The sequence below is a fragment of the Trematosphaeria pertusa genome (genome assembly GCF_010094035.1).
Source record: "Trematosphaeria pertusa strain CBS 122368 unplaced genomic scaffold BU26scaffold_9, whole genome shotgun sequence".
In the NCBI taxonomy this organism is placed as follows: Eukaryota; Fungi; Ascomycota; class Dothideomycetes; order Pleosporales; family Trematosphaeriaceae; genus Trematosphaeria; species Trematosphaeria pertusa.
Window position 1 is genome coordinate 723,889 of NW_022987220.1, and position 22,877 is coordinate 746,765.

At 57.1% G+C, this 22,877-nt stretch overlaps 10 protein-coding genes across 10 annotated transcripts; 8 read left to right on the forward strand and 2 right to left on the reverse strand.

The window, feature by feature from the left end:
- Positions 1-381: 381 nt before the first annotated feature.
- BU26DRAFT_345250 (Thioesterase/thiol ester dehydrase-isomerase) lies at positions 382-1,836 on the forward strand. The gene is made up of 3 exons (XM_033822374.1): positions 382-1,024; positions 1,077-1,594; positions 1,646-1,836. Exons 1-3 carry the CDS (start codon positions 505-507, stop codon positions 1,685-1,687), a joined length of 1,080 nt encoding a protein of 359 aa, XP_033682279.1. The 5' UTR covers positions 382-504; the 3' UTR covers positions 1,688-1,836.
- Positions 1,837-1,984: 148 nt separating this feature from the next.
- BU26DRAFT_566262 (uncharacterized protein) lies at positions 1,985-2,956 on the forward strand (the record flags this gene model as incomplete). The annotated part of the gene is made up of 1 exon (XM_033833497.1): positions 1,985-2,956. The coding sequence occupies one exon, from the start codon at positions 1,985-1,987 to the stop codon at positions 2,954-2,956; it is 972 nt and encodes a 323-aa protein (XP_033682280.1).
- A 963-nt stretch (positions 2,957-3,919) lies between these two features.
- Positions 3,920-4,905, forward strand: BU26DRAFT_531986 (bile acid 7-dehydroxylase 1/3; the record flags this gene model as incomplete). Its single annotated transcript, XM_033831067.1, has 3 exons — positions 3,920-4,032; positions 4,099-4,416; positions 4,479-4,905. 3 exons carry the CDS (start codon positions 3,920-3,922, stop codon positions 4,903-4,905), a joined length of 858 nt encoding a protein of 285 aa, XP_033682281.1.
- A 392-nt stretch (positions 4,906-5,297) lies between these two features.
- BU26DRAFT_566264 (uncharacterized protein) lies at positions 5,298-6,163 on the reverse strand (the record flags this gene model as incomplete). The annotated part of the gene is made up of 2 exons (XM_033833498.1): positions 5,298-5,874; positions 5,928-6,163. 2 exons carry the CDS (start codon positions 6,161-6,163, stop codon positions 5,298-5,300), a joined length of 813 nt encoding a protein of 270 aa, XP_033682282.1.
- A 315-nt stretch (positions 6,164-6,478) lies between these two features.
- Positions 6,479-7,663, reverse strand: BU26DRAFT_429238 (adenosine deaminase; the record flags this gene model as incomplete). Its single annotated transcript, XM_033823822.1, has 2 exons — positions 6,479-7,424; positions 7,482-7,663. The coding sequence occupies 2 exons, from the start codon at positions 7,661-7,663 to the stop codon at positions 6,479-6,481; spliced, it is 1,128 nt and encodes a 375-aa protein (XP_033682283.1).
- A 3,756-nt stretch (positions 7,664-11,419) lies between these two features.
- Positions 11,420-14,224, forward strand: BU26DRAFT_566266 (uncharacterized protein; the record flags this gene model as incomplete). The annotated part of the gene is made up of 4 exons (XM_033833499.1): positions 11,420-11,770; positions 12,073-12,170; positions 12,225-13,007; positions 13,057-14,224. 4 exons carry the CDS (start codon positions 11,420-11,422, stop codon positions 14,222-14,224), a joined length of 2,400 nt encoding a protein of 799 aa, XP_033682284.1.
- Positions 14,225-14,758: 534 nt separating this feature from the next.
- On the forward strand, positions 14,759-15,412 carry BU26DRAFT_520502 (uncharacterized protein). The gene has a single exon (XM_033829301.1). The coding sequence runs from the start codon at positions 14,917-14,919 to the stop codon at positions 15,097-15,099; it is 183 nt and encodes a 60-aa protein (XP_033682285.1). The 5' UTR covers positions 14,759-14,916; the 3' UTR covers positions 15,100-15,412.
- Positions 15,413-15,660: 248 nt separating this feature from the next.
- BU26DRAFT_606261 (glutamate decarboxylase) lies at positions 15,661-18,026 on the forward strand (the record flags this gene model as incomplete). Its single annotated transcript, XM_033835647.1, has 7 exons — positions 15,661-15,834; positions 15,919-15,941; positions 16,014-16,188; positions 16,558-17,003; positions 17,060-17,578; positions 17,632-17,829; positions 17,888-18,026. The coding sequence occupies 7 exons, from the start codon at positions 15,661-15,663 to the stop codon at positions 18,024-18,026; spliced, it is 1,674 nt and encodes a 557-aa protein (XP_033682286.1).
- A 743-nt stretch (positions 18,027-18,769) lies between these two features.
- On the forward strand, positions 18,770-20,491 carry BU26DRAFT_566268 (uncharacterized protein; the record flags this gene model as incomplete). Its single annotated transcript, XM_033833500.1, has 3 exons — positions 18,770-18,876; positions 18,937-19,514; positions 19,569-20,491. The coding sequence occupies 3 exons, from the start codon at positions 18,770-18,772 to the stop codon at positions 20,489-20,491; spliced, it is 1,608 nt and encodes a 535-aa protein (XP_033682287.1).
- A 354-nt stretch (positions 20,492-20,845) lies between these two features.
- On the forward strand, positions 20,846-22,850 carry BU26DRAFT_506550 (2-isopropylmalate synthase; the record flags this gene model as incomplete). The annotated part of the gene is made up of 3 exons (XM_033826922.1): positions 20,846-20,998; positions 21,053-22,630; positions 22,686-22,850. The coding sequence occupies 3 exons, from the start codon at positions 20,846-20,848 to the stop codon at positions 22,848-22,850; spliced, it is 1,896 nt and encodes a 631-aa protein (XP_033682288.1).
- Between the last annotated feature and the right edge of the window lie 27 nt (positions 22,851-22,877).

Here is a 22,877-nt window from a genome sequence, read left to right on the forward strand (position 1 = left end):
CGCCTGGAGCTCTGGATTATTCTCGGCCATGGCTGGAATCCAACGTTTGAAGCTACGGGTGGGCGTGTGTGGAGGTGGAGGTGGCGGCTCGCGACATGTCAACAGCGGGCGGCCAGGGGACGACGTCTGCTAGCCCTGGAGAGCGCAGAGGAGGGTCGCGCAGGTGCGAGGCGTGAGGGGATTCAATGGCGACAACTCGGGGGGTGAATGCTGCAGGCGCACATTGACATGAAGCCAATACCGTGTCTGCGTGTCAGGCACGGCGCAGGGCTCCATGACGTTTCCCAGGCTTGGCGGCCTCGGGCGGCAGGTGCGCCTTAGTCAGCGCGCGACGGCACTCGCCAAAGACGCCCGTGAATCTACCATCCCGTGACGCGCCATTGCCTCGGCTCAACGCATCCAGACGTCCAAGCAATGTCGCGGCCGACGGATTGCATATAATCTTTGGTCACTCCTGCTAACCTCCAGCGCTCACCACTCTCGCAGTCCTTGTAGGCACTCGCCATGTCCACGCTCATCCGCCCGCCGCCCCTCAATCCGTCGCAATCCGCCATTGAGAACCTGCTGGAGCTTACGCAGCTCTCCGACATAGACCCGGACCTCTTCACCAACACGCGTCCGCTATGGCATCCTCCAGGGGCGCGCGGCATCTATGGCGGCGCTGCCATTGCACAGACCCTGAGTGCTGCTCAGCGAACAGTGCCGAAGGATTTCACCGTCCACTCAATGCACTGCTACTTCGTTCTCGCCGGTAACTCCGAGATCCCCATCATATACCATGTCGAACGGGTACGCTCGGGGAAGTCGTTCGCGACCCGGACAGTGCAAGCGCGGCAGCGAGGGAAGGTCATCTTCACGACCACCATCAGCTTCGTGCGACAGAATGCAGGGGGCGAGAAGCTGGTGGAGCACTCGGCCGAGATGCCGACAGATATCCCGGGGCCCATTGAGGGCATGGATGACCTTGATTATGGCGGCGCATCAACGGGGCCGTTTCAGAGCCAGAGAATCGAGATTCTGAATAGTACGACAATTCTGGATACGCTCCCTGTTGCGCAAGCACTGATGGCTATTAGATGATTCTCCTCATCCACATACGAAGAAGTGCAGGCAATGGATAAAAGCCCGCGGCCGCATCTCTCCCGCCGGCGGCCACGAAGCCCACCTCGCCGCCCTGGCATACATGTCCGATAGCTACTTCATCGGCACCATCGCGCGGACACACAAGCTGTGGAGATACTCTGCCGTCCGCAAGAGCAACACTAAGTCCAGCATTGACGAGGACGTGCTCAAGAAGCTGCTTGCCATGGATGACGAGGAACTGAAACGCGTCAAATTCCTCGATCAGGCCGATCTTGAGCGCATACGCCAATACAAGAACGGGGAGACTATATCCAAAAAGAAAACACAGCCAGAGATTGGCATGATGGTCAGTCTCGACCATACTATATACTTCCACGACCCGCGGAATTTCCGAGCAGACGAGTGGATGTTCACTGAAATGGACACGCCGTGGAGCGGCGACGGGCGCGGACTGGTCTTCCAGCGGATGTTCTCTCGTGATGGCAAGCTCATTGCGAGTTGCGTGCAAGAGGTGAGTGGACCGCGGCGGTCCAGAGGCAGAACTACAAGCTAATGGACGCAGGGTGTTGTTCGATTACGCCAACCGGGTGAGAGTAAGCTCTGAGTAGAGTTCGCTTCCTTAGAATCTTTCCCTTCATGTGCCACACTTCTAGACTCACAGCTTCATGTAATGGTTCCTAGCGTTCAGTAGACTTGATGGGCAAGGCTGTCTTCTGGCCAAGCATTGGAGCCGCTCAGCCGCCAGCCACCAATTTCATTCTTTTCAGCTCTCGTGCCGGGTCACTTCTCAAAACGCCAGCTGCTCCCCACCAAACAAATCAGCGCCGCTCACCACCGCATTCTAGTTTTGCAATTCTAACTCTACGTTGCTGGAGTTTCACGTTGTCGCTCTCCAACGAGAATGCTCGGCACCGCTCCATCCGCTAGCACCAAGGACGAATACAGCCTAGAAAAGGTTCCAAATCTGTACAATCGAGTGTCGGACACGTATGGTCCTAGCGTTTTCCTCGCTTGGATCCTCGTCGCTTATACAATCGCCGCGCAAATCGGCCAGGAGAAGTCTCCCAGCATCGACATGATCAAGCGCGACCTCGTCATCACAATCTCCTACCTTATTGCCGTTGCTATCCACCTCGTCCTCCAAGTTGCGCGATTTCCCGGCCCACGAAAAGAGATCTGGACAACTACAGAAGAGCAGCTCGTGCCCTACGCCGCTGCGATATGGGCTTCTGCGTTGATGTGCAGAATTGCGTTAGCAATGAACACCATTCTAGCCTTTCTCTTCCTGCACTTCGGACGCTCGACCGAGTTTGTTCGCAAGAGTCAGGAACCGTTGCCGAAAAAGCGATTCTGGCTGCTCGGGGTTTCTAGTCTCTGGATCTCGGTCGCCCTGTGCTTCGAAAGCTTTCCCGGATCTCAACACGGCGTCGGCATCTTTGGAGCTGGCCAAAAGATCTGCGGAGCGGCATACGCGCTATTCGTGACGCCGCTCCTACTATGGGTCGTCTTGCACATCTTGATTTCACTCATTGCGTCCCTGTATCAACCCGTCAGAGGCGTCGGGGTCCTTACTTCTATGGAGGTATTTGCGCTGCTGGGGACGGCTTTCCTTAGCTTCTTATCGATTCTTTTTGTCGTGTGTGTGAATGGGTGGGTCGGGTTTGAGATGTGGTCGCGCATGCTGCCCAAGTCGGGTCATCCTGTTCTTGAGCTTGGACAGGCTTTGGCACTCGTGGGCGGGTGCATAAATGCAGCGTTCTCGTTGCGGAATGTCGTCAAGCGGCGCGGACGAAAGTACTGGGCGGCTGTGTGGAAGGACGCTACGAAGAAGCACGGGGAGTCTGTGCGGTATTGTGGAGGTCTTCCTAAGTAGCCTATGGATACCTTCGGCCGCCGCCGCGACAAAGGCAGCTTTGAAGCCCAACTCTGTGCGCTCGTAGCCCCCCGCCACAATTTTCCGTATTCAGCTCTCCTACTCCTAAGACCTCAGCCAGTCGTTACTCACCACTCCTTCTTCTACAGCTAGACCATCGTCGACCCTTTTCTGCGCACTCCCGGCCCTTCACGCCGTCGACATGTCGACGGACTACAGCGTAGATGGATATCCAACCCACACGATAGGCCGGAGATACCTACGATCTAGGCGTCTTCGCAGCGTGGGTCTTAGCGGCCTCCGCCACCCATTCCAACCGTGCCCGACGTCCATTAACAGGTTGTCCAGTATCCCTTCCCGCGAAGGCACTATTTGTACAACGGCCGAGAAAGGAGGTGTTCCTTACACGATCTTCGCCTCAAGCGCGCCTGCTGGAGTTTGCGAGACGGCTCGGGCATGGACATTACGCCGCCCTCGCCAGGGAGCGAGGTACACTTAGCTACAGATGGCGTGGGACCGCCGCCCGCCATAGCCGGCATAGGATTCTCGGTCGGACGGCGTGCTAATGGAAAGGAATACTTTGTGAGGTCGGGGATGGATGCCAGGAGGCTTTGTGGCGCCTAGGCCCTTAGCGCGGTTTTCAAGTACACGCTTTTATGCGTATCCGGATTCTGGGCGCTCTGCTGGAGTTTGGACAAAATAATGAACGATGTGTGAGCACATCCATGCCCAGAGATGCTACCCAGCCGCTGAAGGTCCAGATGTCGAAGGGCTGAAAAGACTAACCCGATTCGTGAGTAGGTAGTGCAGCCTCGGTACTTCAAAGTTCTAGACGTTCACGCTCCGAGGTGCAACAACCACCAACAATCTTCCCTCTTCCCCAAATGCACTGATCGATTTCTAATCTCCATCGTAATACCTTCTCACTTCATTTCCTCTTAATCTATTCTATTTGCGCCCAGCATGGCCGAAGCAGACGTCCACCTCCACGACTTCGCCAACATCTTCTCCCTCGCGGGCAAAGTAGCCGTCGTAACCGGCGGCTCGCGAGGCCTAGGCCTACACGCAGCATCGGGGTCCGTGCCACCGCTTCCCTCCCAAAATCTCTAAAACAAACTATACCCACCCTAACGCCGCCTCAGCCTCCTCCAAGCAGGCTGCTCCAAAGTCTTCATCTCCTCGCGCAAAACCGCAGCATGTGAAGCCGCCGTAGCAGCCCTCAACGCGCTGCCAAACAAGCAACCAGGGGCCCGTGCATACGCCGTACCCGCGGATAGCTCGACGCTCGCGGGGATTGAGCGGCTGGTGCAAGACGTAGGCAAAGAGACGGATCACGTGGACATTCTGTTCGCGAACGCGGGGGCGACGTGGGGCGCGGCGTTCGACGAGGTGGATGAGAAGAACGGGTGGGATCGGGTTATGGACTTGAATGTCAAGGCGGTGTTTTTTACTATCCAGAAGTGCGTTTGCGCTCGTGGATGCCAGCGTCTGCGAGCAAGCCCGGACTAACCAAACCGCGCAGATTCGCGCCCCTCCTGCAGGCAAAGGCCAGCAAAGAGCAGCCCTCCCGCGTCATCGTGACCACCTCCGTGGCCGGCATAGCCGTCGGCTCGCTCGGCGCGAACGCCTCGTTCTCGTACTCTGCGTCCAAAGCCGCCGTGCTGCACCTGGCGCGCAATCTCGCGGTCGAGCTCGGGCCGCGGCACGTTCTCGTCAACGGCGTCGCGCCGGGCTTCTTCCCGTCGAAGATGGCGAACGAGCTGATGAGGAGGAGCGGCGGTGTGGAAGCGCTGGAGCAGGCGAATCCGAATGGGCGCTTGGGACGGCCGGAGGATATTGCGGCTGCGGTGGTGTATTTGAGCAGTCGGGCGGGCGGGCATGTTAATGGGGATGTGGTTGTGCTGGATGGCGGGAAGATTTGGGGGAGTGGGAAACTGGAGCGGTTGTAGTGTGGGCGTGGGCGTGGTGGAACCATTGGGTGCTACGACGTGCTGTCTAGTTAATGCCCTGGAATCCAGTGTACCAAGTTAAATCGCATCTGACCCAGCCAAGCATCATTCCAGATATCCACTCCTACGGTAGCGCTGAACAAACGGCGCATGAAAAACACCAGATTCACGCCCCCACCGGCCAACGCTAGACCCTGCCCCAGCTCGGCCAACGAAGATCTGGACCAAGGGCGAAGAAGATAAAGAGGAAGAAGAAGAGATTCGGATAACGGGGCTGATGCGATCACTTCAGGTGAAGCCCTCAACTCTTATTGTACTATCGAAAGAGACTCTGGAATTCAAGCCACGAGCTTTCCCAAGTTCTCGCACAGAGCTGTCGACCTAGACTTCAATCACCAGAAATCGGTGTCATGAGCTTCCGTCCACATCTTTACCAACGTGGCCCGAGCCTTTGGTCCGTATGTCCTGAGGATATGCCGCAGAGAAAAGGCAGCATTAATGATTCCCCCCGCGAGCGCCAGAAGTTGCTCATACTCGGCAATCGAAATGTTCGTATCGGGCAAGATCCAGTAATACCAAACAAGTCCCAAACCGCCGAAGATGACGATGATATAAAGAAGGAAGCCGAATGAAATGGCCAGAGCGACCATACGGAAGAAGAACCCCATGCAAGAACCCCGCAAGGACGTTCGGATTATGGAGTGGGCGAAAGCCACGATGCAGAAGCACATAGCGCCCCATAGACATCCAATTGATGGTGTCGCTGCTGGAAGGAAAGCTGCGCCAATAACGAGCAAGGACCATCCGTGTCGTGCGTAGCATAGGGCGATGAAGATCCAGGTGTTCGATACTCCCAGCAGACACAATCTCTTGATGGGCCAGTTTGGTCGTGCAGCAATGGAGGCCATTATGCCCAGCGTGAGGTTCATGCCGAAGCTATCCTGCACACTACCGCAGGGGCCCATATGGCTGTCGCATACGGTAGGAGTTTGTTTTCGGTCGTTGTCCAGATCTCCTTATACGGGTCGGGATATTGGCTGACTAGAATGACGAGATGAACGGCGACGCCGGCGGGAAAGCTGACGGTTATGAGAAGGTCGCGTTTGATGGTGTCTATTCCCGGAGAGGCGCGTTCAATGATGTGCGCCGCAATGGTGTAGGCGACTAAGATCCAGGCTAGGACGACGCCCGGTCCGTAGGTATCGGATACTAGGCTGTACTGATTCGGCGATTCGACTGGTGCGGGCGAAGAGCTCATCGTGTCGACTAACGTGCCAGGACCTGGTCGGTCAAAGGTATGGACCACAGGCGAGCAGGAAGATGAAGGTGAAATTGCGGAAGGGTGTTTGTGGGGCGGTTGGTCGGAGTTGTTGATGGCGCGGCTGAAGTCGCGAAACACAGAGCTGAAAGAAATCGTGGCTGGCGAGTGCAAGGCCCAAGGCTTAGCGAGCAGCAGCCTCATGCAGCCAAACTGATCAAGCACTGAGCAATATTGCTGAAGTGTTTCCACCGTGTGGATACTGTAGGCTTTGGAACCCACGGAGATGCGATGTGTGGGGACTCGTGGATCCCATCAGGCGCGGACTTCGATTTCTTGACTCTGCCGCCGCAATCCCTCATTGACTTGTCCTGCTTCCTCCTCTAGTCTCTCCTCCCATTCGACAACGACTCCCTTCAACAGTTGCAATAATATCGTCTTTCTGTCCTCCCCGCACCAGCTTCCGTTGATCCCCGCTCTTACAATGCCTTCCCATTCCTCCACGCTCAAGCCAAACGCATCCTGCACAGCGAGATAGTTATCGAGAATGTATCCCCTGAAGTAGGCGGGGTCGTCGCTGTTGATGCTAAATTTGACGCCAGCGTTGAGGAGTTTGCGTATCGGGACGTCCTTGATGGTGTTTACGCAGCGGAGCACAACGTTGCTGAGCGGACATACCGTGAGCATGATGTTCTCAGAAGCGATCCTCTTCATCAGATGCTCGTCGTAAACCAGCTTGATTCCATGATCGATCCGCCTCACGCGGAGATTGTCCAGCGCGCTGGCGATATACGAGACCGGGCCTTCTTCGCCCGCGTGCGTCGTAAGATTAAGACCCTGGTGCCGCGCCTTCGCAAACAGCTCTTTGAAGCCTTCAGGCGCATACCCGTTCTCACTACTATCCAATCCGATACCTTTAACCACCCCGCTCACGTAGCTCTCCTGCACATCCTCAGCATCAAATGCGGCCAGACTGTCCTCCACAGGCAGGTGCCGCAGGAAGCACGTCGTTAATATCGAGGTGATGCCCAGCTCTTTCTCCGCGCGTTTGCACGCTGCGTCGAACCCGGCAACCGCGGTGGAGTAGCCGACCCCGCGCGCAGTGTGCGCTTGAGGATCGAAGAAGAGCTCGGCATGCGCCACGCCGTCGGCTTTTGCATGCCGGAAGTAGTCCCATGCGAGAGCCTCGAAGTCGGAGTGCGTTATTAGGACGGACATGCCGATGTAGTAGTAGTGCAGGAAGTCGTCAAGGGATGTGAATCTGTATCCGTTAGCTCGCCTGAAGCGGGAAGAAGCTTGGAATGTCACGGTTATATACCTTCTGTATCGCTCGAGAAGCGCTTCCGGCGATTTGAAGGCTGCATCGTCTTGGGGGAGGGTGGTGTTGTTTTTGGCAGCGAGCTCGAAGAGCAATTGGGGTGAGAGGGCGCCTTCGAGGTGCATGTGGTGTTCGCACTTTGGCAGGCACCTGAGAAATTCTCGCAGGGAAGCTTTCGCCATCTGGAAGACGGGTTTCGCTTCGATTTCTCGCGTGTTAATGAGAAACTGTTACCGAACTGAGGATGGAATCAACGGAGTGCTATGGCGATTGGATGCCAAAGGCCTTTGAAGCTGATGGTGGCATATTCACCCATCACGTAAGCATTCGAATGCGGTAGCTGCGGCCCACTCCGAAGTCGAGTATCTCAAATTTACATCTGCAAACGCTTCGCCGGAGTGTACAGAGACTTCGGCATCATGGGATGCAATGTTGAGGAGGTTCAATTAAGGTTAGTTTAGGTTGGCGTCCCTTTCGCTCCGCCACGTGCTGGAAGTCGCACCTCCCATAATGGCATTCAAGGGATGACTGCTGCGAGACATTCTCGCCCACCACCACCGGACACGAGGTGAAGTCCACCGCATTATTCACGAGCCTGTCGTCGCCGCGCCAAAAGCACCAGGCGAGTTCCGAAGCCACCCAAATGTGCCGGCTTGCCACGGATATCCGACGGCAGCGCTCCGCGGCCGCTCATTGGCCGAATGCGAAAACGCTCCTTCTCCGGCGCAAAAGGAAGCCACGATGCGGCAGGCGAAACGTCCCATGCAGAATTTTCTTTTCGAATTTCCCCATCCCGCAGCTCACCTCCGCTCTCCGCTGTCACATCCACCCGCGAGCATGTTTCGCCGTGGCTTGGAAGCTTAAGTCGCCACTGGGATGCCGGTCCAGTCCCGGATCGTCAAACAATTACCCGCCGCAAGAGCGTCGGCACGCCTCCGACATCACTCAACGCTGCATTGGGGCTGTGCACGACGACGCCGATCCCGCCGAGAGACTTCTGACATGCCGATCGTCGCAGTGGGCAAACCTCCAGCGATTGATCGCCATGACGACTTTACCCAGCCGACCAACGGTATCCTTATCGGAAGGCAGATCAGGGGTTGAGCCACTGCGCACTCAATCCCGGGTTGCCCAGAGATGGTCCTGTAGGGCGAAAGGAGCAGAGGCCCAAGAGTTTCAGGGCCCGAAACATGCATCGGCAGTAATTCTGAGCGGAAGCTGCCGACCCGCAACACCGTCATCAACACGCCGGCGCGCAGATCTCAATTGCCTCTTTTCCGGCTCGATAGCACGCGGTTGATGCACACTGCCGTCACGGCGTCGATTCAATAGTTGACGACAGATACGAGCGTACCTCTGCTGTCCCCGTTCCACAGACCTAAGCGAAGGGACACAGGATATCTCTAAAAGAAGGACCGAGGAGTTTGATATAGACGCGGAGATGCAAAGACGCATGGACACTAACTCTATCGCATCTGGGCGCACGGGCAGATCGATACCACGGCCGATGTTAGACGCTTCCGAGGTCGCCATGTCCGTGCTCGGGAGACGTACAGTAGCGCCTGGCCCGCGTCATGGAGACATGGAAATGTGCCTGAGACGTGTCGTTGGAGCCTCGAGCAGAGAGGTCCGGCTCTGGCAGCCGGGAGCTGCGCAGGGGCAACGTCGCGGTCTAGACGCCGGCTTGGTAGGTCCAGATCAGCCCAGTACTTTCCCATGCCATCTGCTTTGGGATTTTTAGCAAGTTCGGCACCACAGTAGGAAATATACGCGAGTATAGTGTGCTCGAGTATGCGGCTGATGGATGGGATTCATGGGAAGCGTGATGCCAAGGCACCGACCCGCCGCTAGAAGTCTCTGAGGGGGTTCTTCGAGGGCCCTTGTGGGTCTCGCGGACCGGATGCGTACACGCGCAAGCTGGGGCGTGGGGAAAACACGTTTCTCGAGCACCGGTGCCACACATGGCAAGCCCGCGATGACAGGGGTTGCTTTCTTCATCACGCGCGTTGGCTGGCTGAGCATCCAACCCCTCTCAGTCGAGCCGTGGTTCGGATTGACAAGAATCTAACCCCTTGGAATCTACCGATGAGGGGTATTCAAGACGGTCGGCGAGCTCAACGGCGGATTGAAGTGACTTTTTGCCTTCCGCCATCGTGCACTCTCGCGCAGAATCAACAGCAAATCGGAACGGCTACGGTAACTGAGCAATTGGAAGCTGCCGTGCGCCGAAAATTTGCTCTCAACGGGCTGCATCGCGCGCTTCGTACTACAATTGGGCACTGTACCGGAGGTTGCGCTTATGCAGCACCCGCGTGGACCACTTCAACGGAGCTGTCCTCCCTTGCCTGTGTGGGTGAGAGGCCAATCCTCGTGCTCACCCGCCGTCGTCTCAGCAAAGCCCTACCCAGCTCCAACCGAGGGACAATGCGTAGCCGCCAGCCGTGCGCCCTGGACGAGCTCGACCCTCGCGATGCGGGCAGGCATTAGCGAGGGAGGTTTCTCATCACCTGCTGCTTGCAGCACCGCTCCTGCAGATGCTGCTCGCCGAATCTGTCCAGCGCATCACGATTTGGGGATAGCTGCTCCGGTATATTCGTTTCAAGGAAGGAATTCGGTCCCTTCTGGAATCTGCATCATGCCGAGGATCGTTTCGATGTCTCCAAAACTACTGTGATAGGCATCCGGATCGTCATCCGACATGACTACGGGGCCGTCATGCCGCTCATAGTCCAATTGGTCGAACCCTCGTTCCACCCAAGGATGACCATCACTTCAACGCACCACGAATACCATTGGGCGTTCATAGCGCGCACATGGACTGCCGTGCCTGGCCCGTGCCGACCCTTTGTTGATGGCGACAAGCCTACTCGTACGTTGAGTGTGGCGTTCTTTTCCGCCACAGCTCCAAAACATGTTGAAGTGAACCTTTACCCGTCCAACTGTCAAGCGGAATCAAAATTTTCTGAAGCATCGATTCGAAGAGCCCCGGAATCCGGGAGACTCAGCCCCGGCCTTTCAGTCCCACAGCTCCTCTTGGGCAGGTCTGCGCCGCGGAGCGCAACACTCGCCAACTCCCTGCCTACTCTTTTAATCGTCCGATATCGTCGGCGCAAAGGTATGTGTGGCAATCATTAGACCCTTGCCCTTCCTTCATCTCACAAATAATGCGCCTCAGTTGATTAACCCTCTCAGCAATCGGGATCCCGGGCTGATCATTTGGCGTAACATCGCTCCTGGGAGGTACAAGTCGTCAGATCCTGTTACTATCTTGCCAGTCATTGCCGTCCGTGGCCCGGCCGGCGTGGCTATCCGGCCTCACTCCGTCTATTCGCCCTTCGTGCCTTCCACCACAGCACTCTTCATTCCAGCCACCTGCGCCTCTACAGCTGCCATCCGACTACAGCCCGCAAGACGCGGTTTCCTCCCACTCCTGGCGTTGCCTGTTGCGAACCTGCACCCCTCCATCTCTGGGCCAATCCTTCTTTACAGTGCTCGCCGCTTGGCTGGCTTGCTGATCAGGACTGTTGAAGCAAGCTTCAGCTCAACGACTCGTTCATCTTTACCACTGACTTCTGAGCCGTCATCCCCCATGGCCAGGATCTGCCGCATCTTCGCGTAGTCTAGTTCAGCTGGCCGTGCACTTTAGTCAGCCTAGCCCCAAGGCTACAGCTCACCCGCACCGTGGAACTGAACCGAAACCGAGCCGAACTAGGGTCAGGAACCCGGACCTTCCTGCCTATTGGCTATCTTTAGACAATCATTCCCCCGAACTCTCCGTGTTGCTGGGCGCATTTCCGAGCGGCGACATCTCGGTTGCTGCCGAGATATCCACCCTCCCCACAGCATCCTTAATTCCTTCGGACCCCTCGATTTGTCGCGCCATGGATGCTCCAATGTCCACTTCAAACCAACATCATCCTGAGGGTGTATCGTCCGCCATGCCTACATCTCCACCAGGCTCTGCTGGCGGATCTCCCCGAGGCCATATACCACCACCAAATCCATTCGCACTTGTCGCACCTGCTGCTCGACCACACAGTCTCACCGCTCCTCAATTATCTCAAGCGGGATCTCGCTCTCCTGGCCCATACAATTCCGCAACTTTCAGCCACTCCACCTCTCCGAGCACAGCGTCCGGGGGCGTACCCGAACTACAGGCAAACGACCACACGGGCGTGGGGATTTCGCCTACACACATATCATCAGCAAACCTGAATGCTCAGAAGCGCGCGTACCGGCAGCGCAGGAAGGACCCATCTTGCGATGCCTGCAGGGAAAGAAAAGTTAAGGTGAGTACTGAAGCTGTTTCGAACCTCGCTCGGTCTCAGCCTCGATGATGGATGGACCACGGGTGCCTCTAGAGGCACCGGATCAGTTTGGATATAAAACATTTGGAATGAGTCTTGAACGCCATGGCACGGTTGGTTCTTCGGACAACATCGTTGACAGGGGTGCCATTTAGCCATACAAAGATGTGAGCAAGGCGCAAGGCGGGTAATATTGGGCGTGAGCACATTCGATTGAGGTTCTGAGCATTGCAAGCAGCGTGCGGAATGATCACTTTGTCGTACAGCAACTGACAACGCCGCAGTGCGATGCAACGGAGACGACCGCGTGTTCAGAATGTTCCAGCAGGAACCACAAGTGCCAGTTCACGAAGGAGACGAACAGGCGGATGTCATCAATCAAGTGCGTCCTAGTCTCTGCACTACTCCAACAACATCATGCTGATTAACTCCGCAGGCAAGTCCAAGATCTTCAGGCTCAAATCGCCGAACTGACGCAACTAAATGCCCAATACCGGTCAAAACTTGCTGAACGGGATAGCATGGAAGTCGATCGGGCACCTGTTGCGAATCACGCTCCAGAGAGCCAAGGATTGCATCAGAGCACTCCAAAGAGAGTCCCTGCTCCTGTCATGCGGGATTTTGATCAAGTGCGCAGGAACATTCGAATACAGTCCCGGGGTATATTTGACTCTCCGAGTCCTCCAGGCAGTGGCTCGCTGGCAGACACTGCCTCAAGCTTCCCTGACATCCCACTGCGAGCCGACTTTGCCCACATCTCCCGGTCATACCTAGACTCCATTCACGAAGCTTACCCCATACTACATTGGCCGACGTTTCAGCAAGAGGTGGACTTGGTATACACCACGAGAAGCTTCGAAGGCAAAGCACGTGAGTGGATTGGCTTGTTCTTCGCGGTGCTAGCTTGCGGAAGTCTTCACCCTCCAACTTCCCCGCTCGGGTCTCCCAAGGGCACAAGCGACGGTGCAAGGTTCTTCGACATTGCGTGCCATGCCATGGCTCCCTGGCCCCACAGCTTCACCAGCACACATGCCACTCTTGCGTTGCTCCTGAGCATATTCGCCAGTGAGAGTAATATAAAATCAGCTGGCTCGATATGGTTAGCTTGTGGTGTCCGAATCGCCCAGGGCTTAGGACTGAACGTGGAGAGTGATGCACTACCCGTGTTAGAAGCTGAGATGCGACGAAGGCTTTGGTGGGCCATGTACACGCGGGATAGGTAGGTTGCTCTCGCGATCGCTCAGACTGGACGGGCTAACGTGCACCAGGTTAACATCGCTCGAGACCAACTGCCCAATGCTAATCAACGAAGAGGACTGCGATATTTCACACCCATCCTCAGTTGAAGATCGCTATATTGAAGCTCAAGGATTCTTCCGCGCCCGCCAGACCCAAGCGTACTTGTCGGGATTTGTCGCCGTCGTTCAAGTTGCGCGTTCGTTCTCGGGGCTATATCAGTCGTTGAAATCAAGCACGATCACGGCGCAGGATATTCAGAGCTATGAGCAAGAGTTCCAGTCGAGTTTGTCATCGCTTCCAGAGTCGTACCAGGTAGCCTTCGAAGCGCAACTTCAACCAACGGCATTACTTCCGATCCTGACTCTCCAGTTCGCCCGCTTTCATCTCTACAGACGAAATATTTCTCCGGTATGTCGACCACCGGAACGGGCCGAAGCGATCGCCCGATGCACCGCAGTAGCCCAGGATACTGCTAGATACATCTCGCGGACACTGCAAACGCCTGCAGGTAAATCTGAATGGGAAAAGAGCTGGCAGACGAGAGTGGCGCTGCTGGCAAGCAATATGATCTGCATACACGTCTGGCGATGCTTATTAATGCTGTGCTTTCGCGGCGATTACGAGGCGGCGCTCGCATGCCTCCACCTACCGGTAGCAATAGGAGATTTACGGAAGGTCAACACTGCCTGCGGCAGGAACCTTGCCTTCTTCCTCGATCGGCTAACGGAGCGGGTCCGAAGTGGGCACGGCAGTCTGCATCGCCTCGAGCACGACGAAGAAATGCTCGCCTACGCAAGCGGCGACCTGCAAAGCAGGCTAGAGCACTCCTGGGCGTGGACACGGGCGGATTATGCGTCGGCACCGAAATCCCCACAAAGCGCTACGCATGTCGGCATCCATTCTCATGCTCGGGACGAACCGATGCACGACACGCTGCCGCTGCGACCGAACCCGGGATCCCCAGAGAGCGGGACACGAGAATGGGGTGGCTGGGGACGAGTGGAGCATATGATTCGCCAATTGATGGAAGAGCAGAGACCGAGGTTGGCGCAACACGCTGGGCCGTCGTATTACCCTCCTCCACACAATCCTGATAAGAGGGTGCAGCTGGCCCCCGATGCGCCGCCTGTATCGCCGCCAAAACCGAGTACCACGCCGTCCAGTGCGAGTCGCATCAGCATTGCGAACATCATATGAGTGCAGGGACGAGTTAGATGCGCGCCTCGCGTCTCGCTGGAGCCGGAGAGGTACGAGCATCCTCCACCCTTGAGTTGCATTGCAAACGTCCATCGGTTGGGCTATCAGCTCTCAATACCTTCGTCGTCCCACTGTCACCCGTCTCTCGTCACGCACAGCATGCTTTCCGCGTCCTCCGTTGGACACTCGAATTTGTTTGGGGCAACCCCGTTACTTGATGAATACGCGCGGACCCGCGACCCATCGCCCAACACGAGCTTTCAGCGTCATTTGGATCAGTCTGATATTCGCGCATGTCCCAGATCATACACTTTACCTAGATCTTTGGGCCTGCATTTCCATCTCTATTTCTTTCATACTTCGTTTACGATCACATTCGTCAGAGTGTTCGCATTGGCATTTGGCGGTGGACAGGTCGGAAAGATACCCCGGCACGGAAAATTCGGCGGTATCTGTGGGTATGGGTATAAGCACACAAGGGTAGATTTTAGGAAAAATTGCATTACAGTACTTCATTTCCATCCATCGCTCGTCCTACCTACGATCTACGATTTCGCGCCCCACGCTGGCACCGAGGCGTAGCTAGCGTCGCAACAATGCACCATCTTTTCGCAATTGCATGTTACCCTTTCAAGCGCACCACCCCCCCTACTATACCAGTACTGTGTAATCAACTTCCCAATCCAACCCCAATGCGCGAGACAATATGCCCACTCGCCCACCCCGCCACGTCTCTCAAGCCTCAGCCCCGCTACTCTCACTCCACACGCACCGCCTTCCGCCTTCCTCACACTACCGTCACCTGTCCCCCTAAATCCCGCATCCACATCCATCGTGTGCCTGGCCCACACGTCGCAGTACCCGCTTCTGGGTAGCTAGTAGCTAGCTACAAGCCTCGTCCCGCAGCTCCCCCCGCGCAGCTAGCGCTAGTTAGTAGTTAGGCGCGTCATCGTCCGTCGACCAACAGGCGGTGTACATGTACCGTAAGCGGACACCCCCCCGGCGAGGTACTGTACTGGACAGCAAACAAGCTTTGCGCGGGAAGGCTTGTCGCGGGCGATCGAATCAGGGCTGCGACGGCGCGACCGGGTGCCAGCGCACGAGAGTTGGGCCGCGCGATTGGTGATGCGGGCATGCGATTCGGGGGGGTTTACGGGCGCTGGTATGTGCGATGATGGCTGTGCTGCGTATGCGTGATGATGCGTGTGCGCAGGGCGGCGGAAGCTATCTATGGAGGTAGGAGCTGACCCCACTGCTACCGCGGGGTTAAAATAATAGCTCAGAGCTGCGCGTCGACTTCTGCCACTACAACCCAACCTGACCTCAATCCTCCCCTCCCTTTCTCTTTTAAACTTCTCTCGTAAACTTCTTCTCCTCCCCCCTCTCCTCTCTACCTAATCTTCTAGACGGGGATTACCTACGTCGAGTTGCCCGCAATGGTGCACCTCAACCGCATCGCCACGGATGCCGAAATCCAAGCCACCAAGAGGCTCGTCGGCGGCCTGAGCAAGTTCAAGTTCGAGCCCGTCGACGAGGAGCCGGATGATTTTACTGCGACCGTGTATGGGAGTAAGTATGCGGCGGAGGATCTGCCGCGGTATGAGATGCCAGTACGTGCGCCTTCTCTTCTACAGCCGGCGCTGGAATGTATTGGAGTGGATGGATTGGATGGCTTGCTAATGCGGGGTTTCTAGGAGCGCGAGATGCCGCCGCAGGTGTGAGTGCTTCTTTCCTTTGCTATGGAGAGAGTGTGTGAAAGAAGAGAGCGCTGATGTTTTGGGGGGGATAGGGCGTATCGCATGATTAAGGATGATCTTACGCTGGATGGGACGCCGACGCTGAATTTGGCGAGCTTTGTTACGACGTATATGGTATGTGTTTTCTGCTTCCCGGGAGGCGTGGGTTTTGCCGGAGAGGAGGAGAGGAGGGAGCGGACGGGCTGCGATGGTGCGGGGGGGATGATGGTAAGTTGGTCTGGATTGGCTTGGGGGGTGTTTGTGGGCTGATCATGTGTAGTGCCTGCATCCATGAGACGATGACTGTCCCGCTGGAGCTTTCTCGCCGTTGTCGTTATCCTCATCGCTCCGTACCCGCTGTCGTTCCACTGGGTGCGCATGCGAGCTTGACCAGAAGGGACTGGCATGGGACGGCCCCAGGACTCCTCCAATTGAACACGGCGTGGGAAACTATGATATAGGTCCCCTCAGCCTGTTCATATGTGGGGCGCTCGACAACTTTGTACATGGAGCAATCTAGAGACACGCACGGAAATGTCCCACGCTTTCTGGAAGAGTTAGAATTGTAGGAGGATATTTGCTAAACAACACATACAGGAAGACGAAGCCGAAAAGCTCATGGTCGACGCCTTCAGCAAGAACTTCATCGACTACGAGGAGTACCCCGTCAGCGCCGACATCCAAAACCGCTGCGTAGCCATGATCGCCCGCCTCTTCAATGCGCCCACGTCGGAAGACTCCAACGCGGTTGGCACCTCGTCGATCGGCAGCTCGGAAGCCATCATGCTCGGTGTGCTCGCCATGAAGAAGCTGTGGGCCAACAAGCGCAAGGCCCAAGGAAAGCCGTACGACAGACCCAACATCATCATGAATTCGGCTGTCCAGGTGTGCTGGGAGAAGGCCGCGCGGTATTTTGACGTAGAGGAGAAATACGTGTATTGCACAGGAGACCGCTACGTGATTGATCCGCACGAGTGTGTCGACCTGATTGACGAGAATACCATTGGTATTTGTGCGATTCTGGGGACCACTTATACGGGAGAGTACGCTTCACACCTCGCTTATCAATCTCTGCGCTTGTATAGCTCACAATGTCCAGGTACGAGGATGTCAAGGCCATCAACGACCTGCTCGTCGCGCGAAACATCGACGTCCCCATCCACGTCGACGCCGCCTCCGGTGGCTTCGTCGTCCCGTTCGTCAACCCAGGCCTAGAGTGGGACTTCCGCCTGGAAAAAGTCGTCTCCATCAACGTCTCCGGCCACAAGTACGGGCTCGTCTACCCCGGTGTCGGATGGGTCGTCTGGCGGGACCCGATGTACCTCCCCAAAGAACTCGTCTTCAACATCAACTATCTCGGCGCAGACCAAGCCTCCTTCACGCTGAACTTCTCCCGCGGCGCGTCTCAGATCATCGGCCAGTACTACCAGATGATCCGGTTGGGCAAGCGCGGATACCGCCGCATCATGCTCAATCTCACGCGGACGGCCGACTATCTCGCTGCGAACCTTGAGGAGCTGGGCTTCATTATCCTGTCCGAGAGGAGCGGCGCCGGGCTGCCGCTCGTAGCCTGCCGGCTGGATGAGGACCTGGGCAAGCAGTACGACGAGTTCGCCATGTAAGTAAAACCTCCGCTGAACGCGACCGGACCTCGCACTAACCTAGCAAAAGCGCCCACCAGCTCCGCGAGCGCGGCTGGGTCGTCCCCGCATACACCATGGCGCCGCACTCGGAGCAAATGAAGCTCATGCGCATCGTCGTGCGCGAGGACTTCACCAAGTCGCGCTGCGACGCCCTGATCACTGACTTCAAGTTGGCGCTGCAGACGCTCGACGCCATGGACGCAAAGCGGCTCGAGGAGCACAGGGAGTACGTGTTAAGCATTCTCCACTCCCTCCAACTACGAATAGGACTGACCGCATCCCAGGCACGCGAAAGAGTTCCACATGCGCCGCCGCTCGACGCTCATTGGGAACATGCCCCCGTCGAAGCGCTGGTCGACGGGCCACTTCGACGACGACCATAGCTTGCAGGCGAAGCATGGGAAGACGCATGCGGTGTGCTAGTTTCGGGCTGTCGCTGAGCTGGGCGTGGGGGGATGCGAATAAAAAGCGGGTTATGGGGTATATAGAAGCGGGGATTGCGCATATGGCATCTTAGCATATAGAGCAATGAAGCTTGTCCCAAACAAAATCTCGTGCGCTCGTTTTCGTTTGGAAAAGGATGTATCGTCTATTGTTCATCGCGGCTAACGGCCGTGGGCATGAGATATGGCGAACTGGCAAGGTCGGTGGCGCAAGGTCTTGACCATCTGATCTACCCAGGCGCAGGAGCTGAATGAATCTTTGATACCGCTCTTCGCACACCCAGTCTCCATTGTGAACTAGCTATCCTAGTCGAACGGAGACATGACAATGATGCTGAGCAGCTGGTTGGGCGGGATGTCTACTGCCTCGTGGTTCTGACGGGATACGAGTGGAGGGACAAGTGGGCCCCGGCGACGGTGTTGTTTCTTAGGCAGCTTGGGGGGTGGCCATGGGGGTGGAAGTGTCTCTATTCAAAGGTGTTAAGGAGCGGAGGATTCAGATTGTGTGATCTGAGAGTTGAGGCCGCCACGTGTGGACTTGGGATGAAGACTCTCTTCGCGGGAAAGAGAGTTTTGAAGGAGGTGCAGATATAATGGATGGGCGTTGCTCTATCTATGTATGTGCTTCGAACACGCAAGTCTAACCGAGCCCGACCCGCCCGCCTCTCCAACGGCGCTGCATGCCAGCCCGCGCCCGTCAACCACGACAACGGCGGTCCAGCCATGCCTGCATCGACCGACTCGAGCGCGACCGATGTTGATTCCGGCTGCGAAAACGACGCGCCGCAGGTCTCAGCGCTATTCTTAATAAAGTTCGACAAGAAGATCGGGTACGTATGGCGCTGGTGCAACTCCCCCCGGGAAGCAGTACGCTGACATTACCGCCACAGATACACAATCGCTTGGAAGCGCTCCTGCGTCGACGTCCCGCTCGACGGCGCCGTCGAGTTCAAGTCGCTGCCCTCGGGCCTGCACGCCGTGAAGAGCGATCTCGTGTACTTCGTGCACGAAGGCTACGCCGGGCTCAGCGCGTTCGCGAAGGGCGACGCGAGCGCGGAGGAGCGCAATGCGAATTTCGTCGCCGTCGGGATCCTGGTGAGTCGGCGCTATGGGCGGCTGGGACGGAGCTGGCTGCTTGCCGGCAGGCTGCAGAAGATGGCGTCGAGTCTCGCGGACAACCCGGACCTGACGGCGCCGCTGGAAGAGTTCTGGGCGGAGCAGGCGAGCCCGAAGGCTTCGGCGTCGAAAGAGGGCGCGCAGAGAGGACATAGTAGGGCGAGGGCGCTGAGTACGATCACGGCGGTTATACCGAGCGATCAGTCGCTGCCGGCGTTCCATCCTGCGCTCAGCGTGATACAGTACCTCGATGTGTTTGGGCCGCTGGTTTTTCGGCTGCAGCAGGCTGCGCTGTTGAGGAAGCGGATTCTGTTTGTGGGCGCGCCGCCGGTGAGGACGTGCTGCGAGTTTGGTATGGTATACGGGCACAGTTTTGAGAGTGGAAGGGAGGGCTAATTGGGCGCAGTGTATAACCTTTCGGTCCTCTCGAGTATACCTCCGCACGCGGCTGAGCTTCTGTCACCGGGGACGGAGGGATTACTGCGTCTCCCTGCGCTGTTTTCTGTGGGGGTTCACGATATACCGCAATTGGAACAACTGCAAGTGCCGAAAGCGAATGGTGCGCAAGCGGCGGGGGATGAGCTACCCTCACAGGGTTGGGTTGCATGTACGACGGACGAGATCTTGACGACCAAGAAAGCATTATACGACATCGTCGTCGAGATGCCACACGCATACGACGCACCGCCTTCGAAACGAAGATGGCCAGGTATGAAGACATCAGACGGCGCGCAGATAAAAGCCAGTCAGCGGGATCTATGGCGGTACAAGATGCTACATCGCGAGCTGTGGAAGCACCGAAGACGCGCGAGCAGCACGACGGACGACGTAGACGAGGACGACGACCGCGCCGCGCTACTACGTCAGGCCAGCGAGGAGGAAGAAGAGGACGCGTTCAGCGAGATGGACGATTCCATCGTCGAGCCCCTCACATGGACACGCCTCGCCTACCAAGGCTTCATGTGGTGGGCGTCGGCGGGCGAGCAACCCGCATATACAGCCTCGGAGCGGGACAGGGACCGCGATCTGCTCGGGGATCTCTCTGACTACCACGAGGGCCTCCAAACAGCCATCATCGCGTACTTTCACCGCTCCACCACGCTCCTCCTCATCATCTTAAATGAGCTGGTAGAGCGGCAGGACGAGGAGGGCGAGGAGGACGAGGGATTGGTGGTGGATAGGGACGAGGTTAGTAGGATGGGGCTGGATACTTGGAGCGAGGCGGATCGGGCGTTCTTGCAGGAGCTGTTGTGGATGTACTTTGGACGGGTGGCGGATGTGGAGGGGAGGACGTTGGAGTGCTGTGGGTGTAGGATACCTGTCTTTTAGGCACCGGGGTATAAAAGAAATCATGGGATGCAGGTGTGAGGCTGCAATGGAAGAGCACACGTCGTCGTCCACCGGATCACGCCCTTTCCATGCATAGGGAGCGCATAGGGCGTGCTTGTCTTCATCCGGACTGGGATTGGCTCTCGTCCGGACTCGGCTCGGCTCTGCATGCCCCGCATTCGAGGGGAAAAGCACGTGCCCCGCATGAACAGCCCTGCAAGTTCCGTCATAAGCCGCTATTTGCGCTACAAACTTTTTGCCTGTGAATCATTCCTCCACAGCACGCCGTACACGACATAAGTGCTCGCCTACCTTCTTACCAACTTCCATCCACCCCGCCGCCCACCCGCCGCCATGCCGATGCTCAAGGAGCCCTGGAAGAAATACAGAAAGTTCACGCCGTTGAACCTCAAAGACCGTTCATGGCCGTCCAAAACCATCGACAAGCCGCCGCGCTGGCTGTCGACTGATCTGCGCGATGGAAACCAGAGCCTCGTGGACCCTATGGTGAGTTCGATCGCTGCTCAATTGGGGTAGGCAGTGCTAATTGGGCATGTGTAGGATGGCGACCAGAAGTGGCAGTACTTCCAGATGCTCGTCCAGCTCGGCTACAAAGAAATCGAGGTCTCTTTTCCGTCGGCGTCGCAGACCGACTTCGACTTCACGCAGCGCCTCGTGCAGACCGAGGGCATCGTCCCCGACGACGTCTGGCTGCAGGTCCTCTCACCCTGCCGCAAGGAGCTCATCCGCCGCACCGTCGACTCCCTCCGCGGCGCCAAGAAGGCCATCCTCCACCTCTACCTCGCCACGAGCCCGTGCTTCCAGCAGATCGTGTTCAATATGGACAATGAGGATACCAAGGCACTAGCCGTCGAGTGCACGCGGTATGCGCGGTCCATTACAAAGGACGATCCTGAGCAGAGCGGGACGGAGTGGACGTACGAGTTTTCGCCAGAGACCTTCTCTGACTCATCGCCCGAGTTTGTGGTGGAGGTGTGCGAGGCGGTTAAGAAAGCTTGGGAGCCGAGCGTGGAGAAGCCGATTATATTTAATTTGCCCGCGACGGTCGAGATGGCAACGCCGAACGTGTACGCCGACCAGATCGAGTACTTTTGCAAAAATATAACCGAGCGGGAGAAGATCTGTGTGAGCCTGCACCCGCATAATGACAGAGGATGTGCGGTTGCAGCGGCGGAGCTGGCGCAGATGGCGGGTGCGGATCGCGTGGAAGGCACGCTGTTCGGCAATGGCGAGAGGACGGGAAATGTGGACCTGGTCACGCTGGCGCTGAACCTGTATACGCAGGGCATACACCCCGGCATCGACTTCTCGGATCTAACCTCTGTCATCGACGTCGTGGAGTCGTGTAACAAGATCCCCATACATCCACGCGCCCCGTACGGCGGCCAGCTCGTCGTCTGCGCATTCAGCGGCTCCCACCAAGACGCCATCAAGAAGGGCTTCCAGAAGCGCAAGCGGGAGCACGCAAATGCCGAGTCGCCGTGGCAAGTCCCCTACCTCCCTCTCGACCCGCAGGACATCGGACGCACCTACGAAGCCATCATCCGCGTCAACTCGCAGAGCGGCAAGGGCGGCGTGGCCTGGATCATCCAGCGCCAGCTGGAGCTCGACCTGCCGCGCGGTCTGCAAATCGCCTTCTCCAAGATCGTGCAGCGCGAGACGGATATGCTGGGCCGGGAACTCCTCCCCACCGAAATCACCAAGCTGTTCGAAGAAGCATACCACCTCAAGCGCAATCCGCGCTTCGCCCTCGTCGACTACGAGATCACAGCAGACCGGTCGAAGTCCCCTGCGCCGCCTGAACCCGGCAAGACAGTCAGCAACCGCAATCTCAAGCGGATATTCAGAGGCGTTATTGAGATTGATGGACAGGAGCACCGCATTCAAGGCTCGGGTAACGGCGCTATCTCGTCCTTAGCCGATGCTCTGCGGAATCTGGGAATTGACCTAGATGTTGCGGATTATCGGGAACACACGATTGGTACGGATAAGGAGGCCAAGGCGGCGACGTATATCGAGTGTACGGCTGCGGGGAGCAGCCAGAAGGTCTGGGGCGTGGGCATTCATGAGGATGTTGTTCAGGCGTCGCTAATTGCGTTGTTGTCGGCTGCTTCGTCGGTAAGTTGTCACCAATCACTCTCTTCCTGTGTACACTCTTGCTAATTAGGTATAGTTCCTCTCTTCAAGACCGTCCACCCCGATACCCTTCCGCCCTAAGCGATCAAATACCATGGATATCCCGAGCCCGGAGTCGAGTCCTAGGCAGGCAGGCAAGAAGGAGTATGAGGGGAGTCCGCTGGTGAATCGGCTGGAGGCGAGCGTGAACGGGACGCATTGAGTATTCCGAATCAACAAAGGAAAAGTA